The sequence below is a fragment of the Haliotis rufescens genome, unplaced genomic scaffold (genome assembly GCF_023055435.1).
Source record: "Haliotis rufescens isolate VD_foot unplaced genomic scaffold, xgHalRufe1.0.p SCAF_3, whole genome shotgun sequence".
Classification (NCBI taxonomy): domain Eukaryota; kingdom Metazoa; phylum Mollusca; class Gastropoda; order Lepetellida; family Haliotidae; genus Haliotis; species Haliotis rufescens.
Window position 1 is genome coordinate 58,404,606 of NW_025964001.1, and position 15,590 is coordinate 58,420,195.

Genomic DNA, 15,590 nt, shown 5'->3' on the forward strand with positions numbered 1-15,590 from the left:
TAGTTTGTTTAATCACAGATGTCATGAAAGTAAGACCAAGGACTTGGCAGAACAATCAGTTTTTAGCTTCTTCTTTTTTTTCTCTTTTTAAAAAAAATAATATTTTTAATATTTTTTATTTAATTCAGAATATGATGCTACAAAGTTTTAAATAGAGTAACATGACATGCAATATACTTACCATATTCGACGTAAAAAGCACCCAGGGCGCTCTCAAAATTAGGGTGCTAATTGGGATTGTTCACGAGCCAATGTATTAGCAAATATCGCCGTTGGCGCTTATTAGAGTGGGGCGCTTATTACGTCGAATACGGTATTAGATGTAGGCTACATACCTATACAGAAGACAGCAAGTTTTAGTTGGCGAGAGGTGTACAATAATGTTAACAAATGGTGAAACGTGAGTGAGTGAGTGAGTTGGGTTTAACGCCGCTTTTAACAGTATTCAAGTTATATTACGGCGTGTCAGCTTAATGTGGGAGGAAAGCCCGAAGTGATGCAGGTCTCAGACATTTACCACTTCGGTCAAAAACCAACAAGCACGGGTATGGTGCTTATTACTATGCGGGGGATATTGAAATGGGTTCCGGCCATGTGTGCGTGTGTGTGTGCGTGCCGAAATCGTTTCCGGAGCATAACTCAGAAACCGTTAAATATTTCTCTACGAAACTTTGCATGTCTGACTCATGCTGTTCAACTGGTGCCTTTTGCTATTTAGGAATTTTATAAATTTTTATTTTTAACGTTTCCATGGCAACGAGTTGGACTTAGGTTCTATAAGGGTATTGTTCGTTTCCGGAGCATAACTCAAAAACTGTTTAATACTTTCTCACAAAACTTTGCATGTCTACTATGCACATACTGAACTGGTGCCTTTTGCTATTTAGGAATTTTATAAATTTTTATTTTAGAATTTCCATTGCAGCTATTTTTGGGACCATAACGTGTTAAAATGGCGGGGGATATAGATGACTTCGTCGACTATACGCTTGTTTAATTGAATTTGGAACCGAACATGCAGTCCAATCTACAGGTAATCTAGGTCTACATTGAAAACACGGTATGCATACATGTATCTCAATTCCACCATGACTAAATAAAACACTGATGTCGGCAAATATTTTGATTGATAAAGCATGGGTTGTGTCCAACTCATGTTTTGAGCGTGTTGTCAATCTGAATTACGGAATCACCGACAACAACCTTCAAATAAACGTGGCACTGTGTATGCTTAAGCAGTTTGTTTTGCACCGAAATACTTCATTCAAATATGTGACAGCCTTTGAAAGCATGAAGCTCATAAGTTCGTAAACTAACATGAGGTGGGCACCCCAAAGAAAACCTAGTAACGCCTTCAGGGCTGAATGAGTGTTAATATATGTGTATAAGACTGTATATGCAACCCACACAAAAGACCTCACGTCAAATGTATGGTACATGCCTGATTTGCTCTAATTATCCGACTCAATTCAACATACCGTATTCGACGTAATAAGCGCCCAGGGCGCTCTCGAAATTAGAAACAGGGGGCCCTTATTAGAATAGTATTTTGAGTTGAAAGATCGTAAATTTCATGGTTTATGCTGACAGCCTGAAATGTTTATATACGACAGATATATTTTTCCAGGATTTAATTGCCCATAATTAAGGGTGCATATAACACACGAGTGCGTATTATACACAAATGAATAAGTCTTGTGTACATTAATCAATTGGAAGAGGTGCTAATTGAGATTGTTCACTAGCCAATATATTAGCAAATATCGCCGTGGGCGCTTATTAGAGCAGGGCGCTTATTACGTCGAATACGGTATGTGGTTTTTAGAACATTGTTGCATCGTTTCGGGTGGAAATATGTACGACTGGATTGTTGTCTTGTGCTGTCAATTTTGATAGTGTGTACTGTGTAAAAGTTGCTTAAATATATCGAAGTCTATGTAAATAGATCCAAACAGCTGGCATTTGATTGGCTCAATACCTATGTTGGGTGCACCTGGATGGAGTAGATATTTGTCATTTGGTCTAGAAACATGGTTAGTTGTATACTTCACCGGCACTGGTTAGAGTTTTGCTGTGCCATTTATTTTATTCTTCTTTCCTCAATGCTCTCAGGAAGCATCAATTTCAAAATATTATTATTTGTTAAGAAATATTTAAAATCAGATTGATGTTTTCAATGTGTTGATGTGCAGCTATGGGTCGTTTGTAGGCATTTGTTTTCATAATGGATATTGCTTCAATTCTTGGTTTAAATAGGATATATGTGGGTTTTAGAGATCCTCAGGTAAGTACTTTCATGTTTGTTTTACTTAAGACCTGTTCATTGTTCAGACATAATTCAATGCAAGATTAGTGTTGCTGATGAAATAACTTTTTTTCAGTGGCTTTTTTTATGAAATAGTGTAAATATGAATATTACATGTACCGTATTCGACGTAATAAGTGCCCCACTCTATAAAGCGCCAAAGGCGTTATTTGCTAATATATAGGCTAGTGAACAATCCCAGTTAGCACCCTTTCCGATTGATCAATGTTCTCAAGACTTATTTATTCGTTTATAATACGCACTCGTTTGTTATATGCACCCTAAATTATGGGCAATTAAATTCTCGAAAATATATCTATCGTGTATAATACACACAGATTCTTCTTTTATTTCATTTCAGGCTGGCAGCATAAACCACAAAATTTACAATCTTTCAACCTCGTTTTTAATCTCACCAAAGTAATAATCTAATAAGAGCCCCCTATTTCTAATTTTGAGAGCATCCGGGGCGCTTATTACGTCGAATACGGTATTACTGAATTTTAAGGGATGGAATGTTCTATGTAAGATAATAGATATCTAAATCTTACCTTAAATATTAAAGGATCAGGGTTTCATCTGTTTATTGGTAGTCTAGAAGTTGGTGAGTCAATAAGAAAAAGTCAACTTTATGGATAATAACTTCGGGTTTAGTTCATATAGCGACATCTCGTCAGAGATTCTTACACCATTATCAAACTGGAGTGACTACAACATCATATTTATTTCATCAAACTATGTATTTCAATGTTGCCACAACATACTTCCTCCATTATAATGCCTACATTGTTGGGATACCACAATGTCCTCCCTCCAGTATAATGCCTACATTGTCGGGATGCCACAAAGTCCTCCTCAATTATAATGCCTACATTGTCGGGATGCCACAATGTCCTCCTCAATTATAATGCCTACATTGTCGGGATGCCACAATGTCCTCCTCAATTATAATGCCTACATTGACAGGATGCCACAAAGTCCTCCTCAATTATAATGCCTACATTGTCGGGATGCCACAATGTCCTCCTCAATTATAATGCCTACATTGTCGGGATGCCACAAAGTCCTCCTCAATTATAATGCCTACATTGACAGGATGCCACAATGTCCTCCCTCCATTATAATGCCTACATTGTTGGGATGCCACAATGTCCTCCCTCCATTATAATGCCTACATTGTTGGGATGCCACAATGTCCTCCCTCCATTATAATGCCTACATTGTCAGGATGCCACAATGTCCTCCCTCCATTATAATGCCTACATTGTTGGGATGCCACAATGTCCTCCCTCCAGTATAATGCCTACATTGACAAGATGCCACAATGTCCTCCCTCCATTATAAGTCCTACATTGTCAGGATGCCACAATTTCCTCCCTCCATTATAATGCCTACATTGTCAGGATGCCACAATGTCCTCCCTCCATTATAATGCCTACATTGTCAGGATGCCACAATGTCCTCCCTCCAGTATAATGCCTACATTGTGGGATGCCACAATGTCCTCCCTCCAGTATAATGCCTACATTGTCAGGATGCCACAATGTCCTCCCTCCAGTATAATGCCTACATTGTCAGGATGCCACAATGTCCTCCCTCCAGTATAATGCCTACATTGTCAGGATGCCACAATGTCCTCCCTCCATTATAATGCCTACATTGTCAGGATGCCACAATGTCCTCCCTCCAGTATAATTCCTACATTGACAGGATGCCACAATGTCCTCCCTCCATTATAATGCCTACATTGTGAGGATGCCACAATGTCCTCCCTCCATTATAATGCCTACATTGACAAGATGCCACAATGTCCTCCCTCCATTATAAGTCCTACATTGTCAGGATGCCACAATGTCCTCCCTCCATTATAATGCCTACATTGTCAGGATGCCACAATGTCCTCCCTCCATTATAATGCCTACATTGTTGGGATGCCACAATGTCCTCCCTCCATTATAATGCCTACATTGTTGGGATGCCACAATGTCCTCCCTCCATTATAATGCCTACATTGTCAGGATGCCACAATGTCCTCCCTCCATTATAATGCCTACATTGTTGGGATGCCACAATGTCCTCCCTCCATTATAATGCCTACATTGTCAGGATGCCACAATGTCCTCCCTCCAGTATAATGCCTACATTGTGGGATGCCACAATGTCCTCCCTCCATTATAATGCCTACATTGTCAGGATGCCACAATGTCCTCCCTCCAGTATAATGCCTACATTGTCAGGAAGCCACAATGTCCTCCCTCCATTATAATGCCTACATTGTCAGGATGCCACAATGTCCTCCCTCCATTATAATGCCTACATTGTCAGGATGCCACAATGTCCTCCCTCCTTTTATAATGCCTACATTGTCAGGATGCCACAATGTCCTCCCTCCATTATAATGCCTACATTGTCAGGATGCCACAATGTCCTCCCTCCATTATAATGCCTACATTGTCAGGATGCCACAATGTCCTCCCTCCATTATAATGCCTACATTGTCAGGATGCCACAACATACTTCCTCCATTATAATGCCTACATTGTCGGGATGCCACAATGTCCTCCCTCCATTATAATGCCTACATTGTTGGGATGCCACAATGTCCTCCCTCCATTATAATGCCTACATTGTCAAGAGGCCACAATGTCCTCCCTCCATTATAATGCCTACATTGTCAGGATGCCACAATGTCCTCCCTCCATTATAATGCCTACATTGACAAGATGCCACAATGTCCTCCCTCCATTATAAGTCCTACATTGTCAGGATGCCACAATGTCCTCCCTCCATTATAATGCCTACATTGTCAGGATGCCACAATGTCCTCCCTCCATTATAATGCCTACATTGTCAGGATGCCACAATGTCCTCCCTCCATTATAATGCCTACATTGTCAGGATGCCACAATGTCCTCCCTCCATTATAATGCCTACATTGTCAGGATGCCACAATGTCCTCCCTCCAGTATAATGCCTACATTGTCAGGATGCCACAATGTCCTCCCTCCATTATAATGCCTACATTGTCAGGATGCCACAATGTCCTCCCTCCATTATAATGCCTACATTGTCAGGATGCCACAATGTCCTCCCTCCATTATAATGCCTACATTGTCAGGATGCCACAATGTCCTCCCTCCATGATAATGCCTACATTGTCAGGATGCCACAATGTCCTCCCTCCATTATAATGCCTACATTGTCAGGATGCCACAATTTCCTCCCTCCAGTATAATGCCTACATTGTCGGGATGCAACAATGTCCTCCCTCCATTATAATGCCTACATTGTGGGATGCCACAATGTCCTCCTCAATTATAATGCCTACATTGTGGGATGCAACAATGTCCTCCCTCCATTATAATGCCTACATTGTGAGGATGCCACAATGTCCTCCCTCCATTATAATGCCTACATTGTCAGGATGCCACAATGTCCTTCCTCCATTATAATGCCTACATTGTGGGATGCCACAATGTCCTCCCTCCATTATAATGCCTACATTGTCAGGATGCCACAATGTCCTCCCTCCATTATAATGCCTACATTGTGGGATGCCACAATGTCCTCCCTCCATTATAATGCCTACATTGACAAGATGCCACAATGTCCTCCCTCCATTATAATGCCTACATTGTCAGGATGCCACAATGTCCTCCCTCCATTATAATGCCTACATTGTTGGGATGCCACAATGTCCTCCCTCCAGTATAATGCCTACATTGTCAGGATGCCACAATGTCCTCCCTCCATTATAATGCCTACATTGTGGGATGCCACAATGTCCTCCCTCCATTATAATGCCTACATTGACAAGATGCCACAATGTCCTCCCTCCATTATAATGCCTACATTGTCAGGATGCCACAATGTCCTCCCTCCAGTATAATGCCTACATTGTCAGGATGCCACAATGTCCTCCCTCCATTATAATGCCTACATTGTGGGATGCCACAATGTCCTCCCTCCATTATAATGCCTACATTGACAAGATGCCACAATGTCCTCCCTCCATTATAATGCCTACATTGTCAGGATGCCACAATGTCCTCCCTCCATTATAATGCCTACATTGTCAGGATGCCACAATGTCCTCCCTCCATTATAATGCCTACATTGTCAGGATGCCACAATGTCCTCCCTCCATGATAATGCCTACATTGTCGGGATGCCACAATGTCCTCCCTCCATGATAATGCCTACATTGTCAGGATATTTACCAAGAAAGATATGACTTTTAAAGCAAGGTCATTAATCATGCGTATGAATAATACAAGGGACGGATAGTTGAAACATCTTGATGTGGAATTTAAGATGTTCATATTCAGAGGAGGCGGGGAATGTATGAATGTGTCTTAAAGATTAAGGAGTTAATCATGCAACAGGACACTTGACTTTGGTGGTTTTCAGGACTTCCTGCAGTACAGGAACACACCACAAGGGCCAGCATTAACCTTATATACCAACAGGATATATTTCATCAGGTTTCAGCCAATCACATTTCAAAGTAACCAGGAAGCACCATGTATTTACTCATGTGTACTCCAAAAGGTTTTTTTGTCAATGAAGATTATATTACAGTTGGATTGTACATGATTGGTTGAGCAATTTAAATTGAACAGTTCTTCAACCACAATGTTAGATGTGTGAGGAAAGGTACAAGATATTATTGCACTTTTCAGAACTGTTAATGTGGCGAATACCAACTTCGAGATAAAGGTACAAAATTCTATGGTGAAGAAGTAGTCAAAGGTTCGACTCGACGTAGCGCTGTGTATTTTCTCAAATTTGAGATAAGCGGGCAAATTTAAATGTATTTATATCATGTAGCGGTCAGGACTGGAGAATAGATTCGAGATATCGGTACATATGAGATAATGGGGTTTGAGATAACACTGAGGTTTGACTGTGTATGAAAAATTAGGACGACCTGGGGGAGGGTCTTCGGGGTGGGTCTTTCGGGGAGGGTCTTCAGAGATGGCCTAGATAGTTATACATGTGGAGCATGTTTAATGTTTATTAAATGACTTCCCTCCTGGCTTCTGTCACACCAGCAGAGCTCCAGATAAGCTGCGTATCTGCGTAAAATACTCATAAAAAATGCAGAAATACGCAGTAAAATAAAATCCAATCGTATCAAATACGCAATGAACATTACAGATACGCTACAAAAATAAAACTTGTGCGTATCATCAAAATATTGTGAAGAAACCCTGTGTATTTGATTAGCAAATCAGCAACTTATTTTGAAATTATAAACAGGCATTCCGTCAACCTTGCCAAACTCCACGATGACAGTTACATCATTATTTGCCATCACACTTTCTTGTGGAAGTATTGTGGTATTTTTGAGTCCTATAAAGCTCTCAAACCTACACGACACCAGTTTGCAGGGACTAGATGAATAGTGTTTTTAAATATTTAACTTAAATACCCACATGTGAAAAAATTAAAAAATGCAGAAATATGCAGTAAAATAAAATCAAAGCGTATCAAATACGCAACAAACATTACAGATACGCTACAAAAATAAAACTTGTGCGTATCATCAAAATATTGTGAAGTAACCCTGCAAATCAGCAACTTATTTGGAAATTATAAACGGGCATTCCATCAACCTTGCCAAACTCCATGATGACAGTTACATCATGATCATTTGCCATCACACTTTCTTTAGGAAGTACCAGTTTGCAGGGACTAGATGAATAGTGTTTTTAAATATTTAACTTAAATACCCACATGTGTAAAAACTAGTGGGTAACAGAAATTTGAATATCCAGATAGAATTACTGATACCCAATAATTTTAAAATGCATGGGTAAAATACCCACAACACCAAAAGCTTATCTGGAGCTCTGCACCAGTGAACAGTTTAAACCTCTGCTGGCTAATGTATTGTACACTTAATATAACCTGTCACAAATAAGTGTTTTTGTGTGGTCTGATGACAGTAGAATGTTTATGAGTCTGGATGAAGGTAACTTATTGTCTGTCTCAGAAGATTTATGTAACAGTATTATCTTCCCACTGAGCCATTTTGGGGGAAATAGCAAACAAAGAAGTTAATTTATGGATGTCGACTTCTTTATCAAGAGGCACACAACGTTTCGGAGTATATGCTTACTCCTTCATAATTCACCTGATGAAAGTGTAAGTATATACCGTATTCGACGTAATAAGCACCCAGGGCGCTCTCAAAATTAGAAATAAGGGTCTCTTGTTAGAATATAATTTTGGTGTAAGAGTTGAAAGATTGTAAATTTCGTGGGTTATGCTGACAGCCTGAAATGATACAAAAGAAAAAACTGTGCGTATTATACACGACAGATATATTTTTCCAGAATTTATTTGTAATTAAGGGTGCATATAGCACACAAGTGCGTATTATACACGAATAAATAAGTCTTGTATACATTGATCAATCAGAAGGTTGCTAATTGGGATTGTTCACTCATAAGCCAATATATTAGCAAATATCGCCAGGCGGGGCGCTTATTACGTCGAATATGGTACTCTGAAACGATGTGTTCCTCATGATAAAGACGTTGACATCCATAACTTATCTTCCTCATGTGTATCACTTCTAAATGCCTTTCAAAGACTTGAAATAGCAAATGTTAAAACAAGAGGACTAGTCTACAGTCTTCTCAGTCGCCTCCGTGGTCTAGTGGTAGAGCGTCCGCCCAGAGAGCGGAAGGTCCGGGGTTCGATCCCCGGACGCGTCATACCAAAAGATGTTAAAAGATGGTACTTGTTGTAACCCTGTCTGGCGCTCGGCATTAAGGGGCTAAAACAAGGACTGGTCAGCTCGGAGTCAGTATACTGTGTCTGAGTGGGATATTCATGTTAAATGGCATGGTATCTCAGTGAGCTAGCACTATAAATCGGCATCAGTCCCGACTAGTACAAGCGGCCACACACAAACACACACACGTACATGTCGCTATATAAGTGCAATAATCTTGGACGCGAAGTTAAACCCCATTTCACCTCACCTCTCTGATGTATGACAATGCCAATGATGATCTTTTACTGTTCTTTGGACCAACAGACCCATAAAACACATGCATTTATCTACACTACTAAATAGGGCTGGCAAAAAAAATTAATAATCGAAACTATTATCAATGGAAAAAAATATTATTGATTATCAATATGAAAATCGTGTCATCGATAATACCTTACATACACTATTGTGATGAAATTAAGTTTAGTTTTACCAAAACACACTTGTTATTGTCAATACTGTTAATTGCTGAAGATGGAATGTAACTGTATTTGTAATGTATCAAATGTCTACAAGGTATTCCCTGCAGAAATGGGCCACCACTTACCAGTGGAGTGAAATATGCTGATTTCTTAAGGACTTTTTTGTGTGTATTTACTCAAAGATACTTCTCCGATATTTATCGATAATTGATCAACGTTTAGTTAATGATTATCGATCTCTACGATCTGTATAGATAGCCAGCCTTACTACTCAAGACACATAATGACCACTTGATCCTTTCATATGACCATAGGGCCAGGCGTTTTATATTTTTCAGATTACGGACCCGCTGACTCTAATTTTTTAGAAAATGTAAAAAAAATCAAATCAGATCTCCATTTTTATTTCCACGGCCGATAGCCGCGTAGTCAGTTATTTTATTTGTTTTCATCATCTTTTAATAAAAAACATATGAATTTACTGTTGTAAACTAGTAAAGAGATACATAATCGATCTTTGTTGATCTCGAAGCCGAACATGAATAGCCTCCCTTGACAATTGTCTGTGTTGTAAGTGGTTGAATTTTTATAGTTACAAGGGGCTTTATCGTCACAAATCACCTCACCTGATCATATTAAATGTCCAATTCAACCATTAGCAAGTCTATCATATTCTTTTGTTCTGGTTTGCTGGTATGACCAAGACAGGCTAATAGTAAATTCATTTGGTAAGTTTTTGTAAATGAATAATGTTTAGTGTGAATTAAGCATCAATGTGTGAGGTGTGTGTATCGGTTCAGCCATATAGTGACGATTTCAGTTCAGCATTAAATAAACCTCCATGTTGCTGTGAATGTATTCAGTTATCCACATACAGGGATAATTCTAGGGTGGGGCCTTGTGCTTTTAATCCCTACAATTGCCTAGATCGATGCTCATGATGTCAATCACTGGATTGTCTGGTCCAGACTCGATTATTTACAGACCGGCGTCATATAGCTGGAATATTGCTGAGAGCGGCGTTAAACAACAAATAAACAAACTTTTAATCCCTAAATTTGAAAAAAGGCCCACATTTTTAAATACAATTGTGTTATTATGGGCCTACCTCTGGAATATTTGAAATTGTCCGAAAATTCCTAGAGAGAACCCTGCGCATAGATTAAATCTTTGCGAACAGTGAGTTTGACGTGCTTCTTAAGTACTGAATAGTAAGTGAAAAGATTTCTCTTGTAATACAGGTATACTTCATCTATACTACTCAAAAGAAGTTAGGGGCGTTCGGGTAGCCTTGTTGTTAAAGCGTTCGCTTGTCACGCCGAAGAACCGGGTTCGATTCCCGACTTGGGTACAATGTGTGAAGCCCATTTCTGGTGTCCCCCACCACGATATTGCTGGAATATTGCTAGAAGTGGCGTAAAACAATACTCCCTGACTCAAAAGAAGTTAAAGAACACCTGAGAACACCACTTTTTTTCATACGACCCTAGTTAATCTGTCATGTCATGATGGATTAACTATTAACAAATGAAAAAATGAGGTGTTCCTTAACTTCTTTTGAATAGTATACGCACAGATGTTTTGAGACAGTGAAGTACGTCAGTTAAGTTGACGCCACCTGCGTCACTGACAGACATTAAGTCTGTCAACATGTTTAACCTCCCATTTATCATTACTAAATCTATGATGAAATGCTACACAAGGTGTGGATACAGCTGTTTTTATTAGATTAGTTGATCTCATATTCAGAGCTCCAGATAAGCTGCGTATCTGCGTAAAATACGCATCAGAAATGCAGAAATATGCAGTAAAATAAAATCAAAGCGTATCAAATACGCAACAAACATTACAGATACGCTACAAAAATAAAACTTGTGCGTATCATCAAAATATTGTGAAGTAACCCTGCAAATCAGCAACTTATTTGGAAATTATAAACGGGCATTCCATCAACCTTGCCAAACTCCATGATGACAGTTACATCATGATCATTTGCCATCACACTTTCTTTAGGAAGTACCAGTTTGCAGGGACTAGATGAATAGTGTTTTTAAATATTTAACTTAAATACCCACATGTGTAAAAACTAGTGGGTAACAGAAATTTGAATATCCAGATAGAATTACTGATACCCAATGATTTTAAAATGCATGGGTAAAATACCCACAACACCAAAAGCTTATCTGGAGCTCTACATATTAAATAATGAAAACGTCCCGAAATCATTCAGTTTCACATTTAAATGTGCGTCAACATGATTAGCTGTTTGATAGGGGGCATTGGTGGCCCTGTCGTCAAAAGCGCCGCGAATCACTGTGCAGAGTTGCATCCCTTGTTCACGCCAGAAACCTATGATTATGGGTTCAAATCACGGTTCGCCCGGATTATGTTTCTAGGTTTGTCAGCACCATACCCGTGCTCGTGGGTTTCACCGAAGTGGTAAACGTCTGAGACCTGCATCACTTCGGGCTTTCCTCCCACATTAAGCTGACACGCCGTGATATGGATGGAATGCTGTTAAAAGCGGCGTTAAACCCAACTCACTCACTCTGCAGCATGATAAGTGAAGATGCATCCATTGATACCGCCTTCACAACTGAGGGTAGAGGTAGTTTCACCCACATACCAGAAGTGTTTCTTATGCATTGCATCACATCGTATTGAACCTCTACTGTTTAACCTCCATTTGGTAAACCTCCTAATGAACCTCCTCCTGTTTAACCTCCATTTGGTAAACCTCATATTGAACTCCTTCATTTTGATCCCCATCAGATGTATCAGTGTATCGCCAATTTAAGCCTGATGATACTATAAGGATAGACTACTACTATCGATTCTTATTTGTATTCTGAATCAAGTTTCACAAAGTAATATTTACAAAGTTTTGCAACAACCCAGACTAAAACCAGTGTTCGAAATACCTGCCTGCCCGACCGTCCGGGACGGGTTGATTTCAACTCGGGCTGCCAGATTTTCAAATCCCCCTGCCCGACGGTCGGGTTATATTTCATATGTGAAAATATTCTAAATATTTCCCGATGATAATCATTAATTCACATGTAAAGATGAATGATAAAATGTCACCAAAAAGAAACCCCGTTAGCTTATCCTGAGAAACATATGATTATAGTGGGCAGGCAGGTTTTGGTCAGGGCTGGCAAGTATTTCATCTAGCTAGTCCTGTGGTCTGGCTGAAATTTTTGGGAGTTTCATACCGTGCTAAAACTACCCCCACTATTGACTAGCATGACCTTGCCACCTGTGCTGATACAGGTATTAAATCTGATTGCATGATACACTTAAAGACTAGACCCATGAAGACCTGGGGTAGAATAGGTCTTCAGCAACCCATGCTTGCCGTAAAAGGCGACTATGATTGTCGTAAGAGGCGACTAACGGGATCGGGTGGTCAGGCTCGCTGACTTGGTTGATGCATGTCATCATATCTCATTTGTGTTGATTGATGCTCATGTCAACACTGGATTGTCTGTAGTCTGTCTTACAGACCCTGATACAAATATATCAACTACAGCCCATGCAAGTCTATAATGTTTGGCAAGTCTAGATTACTGCAGTATCAGGTATCTGAAAATGAAGAGAATCACTGGGCTCCCTTTTTATTATATTTTTATTAAGATAACTGAACAACTATTTTTTCTGTACGATATGTTCATTTCAGAGACTAGATGTTAGTCTAGATTGTCTGGTCCAGACTTGATTATTTACAGACCTCTTATAGCTGGATTATTGCTGAGTGCGGTGTTCAACAAACAAACAAATCATGCTGAACCTCTTAACGTTGAACCTATTGATGTTAAAGCTCATGTTTAACTTCACTATCAACATTTTAGGGGTGTATTCTTATGTTAATGCCAAGTTTATTAGGTAGTCCTTCTTTGTAGGAAAGTACTAGATAACAAGGACAAAATATGATAATATATGCAGGCACCGACAAGTATGCTAGGGTGCAGGATTTAACACTAGGAAATACAACCGTAGGCCAGTAAAATCAGAATTTAACCCATTGTGAGGGTGAATTATGCATAGCCATTATTTCAACGATCAGTCTTGAATGACAAAACTTTATTGCTGTTGTGATATACATGATGATATCTCCCAAGGGGGTTCCTGGAGCAGAATAGAAACATCAAGTATATAGATCAGTTAAGTAAGGATAAGAAATAATGGATGAACAACTTCTTTATTACAATTAAGAGCGACGTTTCGGTGTAGGTTCTAACACTGTTGCTTGACAACGGTGTTAGAACCTACACCGAAACATCGCTCTTAATTGTAATAAAGAAGTCGTTCATCCATAAATTCTTATCCTTACTTAGTACTCTAACTTCTAAATGCCTATCAAAGAAGTTAATAGATCAGTTGTTTGGGAAACATCTTTGTTGAGTGTGATAGTTGTGATGTTGTACTGTGATGGGATGTGTTGCGATGGTATGTGTTGCGATGGTATGTGTTGTGATGGTATGTGTATTATTCACAAATAGATAAGTCTTGTGTACATTGATCAATCGGAAGGGGTGCTAATTGGGATTGTTCACTAGCCAATATATTATTAGCAAATATCGCCGTGGGCGCTTATTAGAGCGGGGCGCTTATTACGTCGAATACGGTATATATATATATGTACTTATGCTTTCATTTATACCAGTTGCAAGTGTAAATTAACAAAATGGCAAAAGATTACAAGATATCATGACGGCAAGAGAAGTTATGTCATAATGTTTACAAACATGCACTTTTCATAATTTTTTAAGCTTTTCAAAATCTATTACCAGTCTTCTTAAATCAACGTTAGAAACTAACAGTTTTAGTCCACTAGTCCTTATAATGATAACGGGGCGGTCGGGTAGCCTAGTGGTTAAAGCGTTCGCTCGTCATGCCGAAGACCGGGGTTCGATTCCCGACGTGGGTACAATGTGTGAAGCCCATTTCTGGTGTCCCCGCCGTGATATTGCTGGAATATTGCAAAAAGCGGCGTAAAATCATACTCACTCACTCACCCATTATAATGATAACATATAGCAAAACCCTGTAAAATGGCAAATTTCTACTAGTCCTTATGATACCTTAACTATTCGGCAGTTTGGCAAGGACTATAGGACAAGTGCCAGTTTCTAAAACCGTAAATTCTATACAAAACCTCCTTGAGAGGTAATTAAGGGGAGGAAACAGTACAGAACATTCACGACTGTACAATTCAACATCACATACACTGAACACAGATCTACTGGGAAACATGGGATTAAAATATTAATGGATTGATTGAACTTGAGATGAAAAGATTCATGTGCATATCCATGGGTTTTGTGTATTCACAACATATGCATGACCTCTATATAACAGTAGTTAGTACACACCACAAAATAATAATTATCGGCAGAAGAAATACGTTTCTTCTGCTGATGTCACTTCCTGTTGGTGCATTTTCTTCTATTTCTTTTGATTATATAATGTATGGTTTATTGACTTTCTGGTGGCGTTGTATTACGGGAATAAAGGCTGTAACTATTATTTTAGTTTTGTGGTGTGTTGATAACGTAGGTTTCAGTAAACCAAAAATTGTTTTATGAAAATTTCACATATTTGTCACATACTACCTGTTCATGTCTGGTGTAAGATAATCGACATCACATTCTGTCTGTTCACATCTGGTATAAGATAATTGACATATCATTCTGTCTGTTCATGTCTGGTATTAGATAATTGACATATCACATTCTGTCTGTTCACGTCTGGTATTAGATAATTGACATATCACATACCGTCTGTTCACGTCTGGTACTATATAATTGACATATCACATTATGTCTGTTCATGTCTGGTATAAAATAATGGACATGTCACATTATGTCTGTTTACGTCTGGTATAAGAAAATTGACAAATCACATACTGTCTGTTCACGGGACGGGCTGATAGCCTGGTGGTTAAAGCGTTTGCTTGTCACGCCGAAGACCCAGGTTCGATTCCCGACATGGGTACAATGTGTGAAGCCCATTTCTGGTGTCCCCCGCCGTGATATTGCTGGAATATTGGTAAAAGCGCCGTAAAATCATGCTC

General features: G+C 39.2%; 1 protein-coding gene across 7 annotated transcripts in view; it reads left to right on the forward strand.

Annotated features, from left to right (window-relative positions):
- LOC124151123 (UTP--glucose-1-phosphate uridylyltransferase-like) overlaps positions 1-15,590 on the forward strand; it is a 105,878-nt gene that overhangs the window by 53,550 nt on the left and 36,738 nt on the right. Inside the window, exon 1 of one of the 7 annotated variants that reach the window (XM_048403155.1) lies at positions 1,001-1,033. The exons of 4 other annotated variants lie outside the window; for them this stretch is intronic. In XM_048403155.1, the coding sequence (XP_048259112.1) occupies positions 1,016-1,033 (18 nt within the window). In that variant the 5' untranslated portion in view covers positions 1,001-1,015. Of the gene's footprint in view, positions 1-1,000; positions 1,034-2,209; positions 2,285-8,261; positions 8,283-15,590 lie in introns of those variants that run through there. 2 more of the 7 variants (XM_048403152.1, XM_048403158.1) reach the window with 2 other exon arrangements.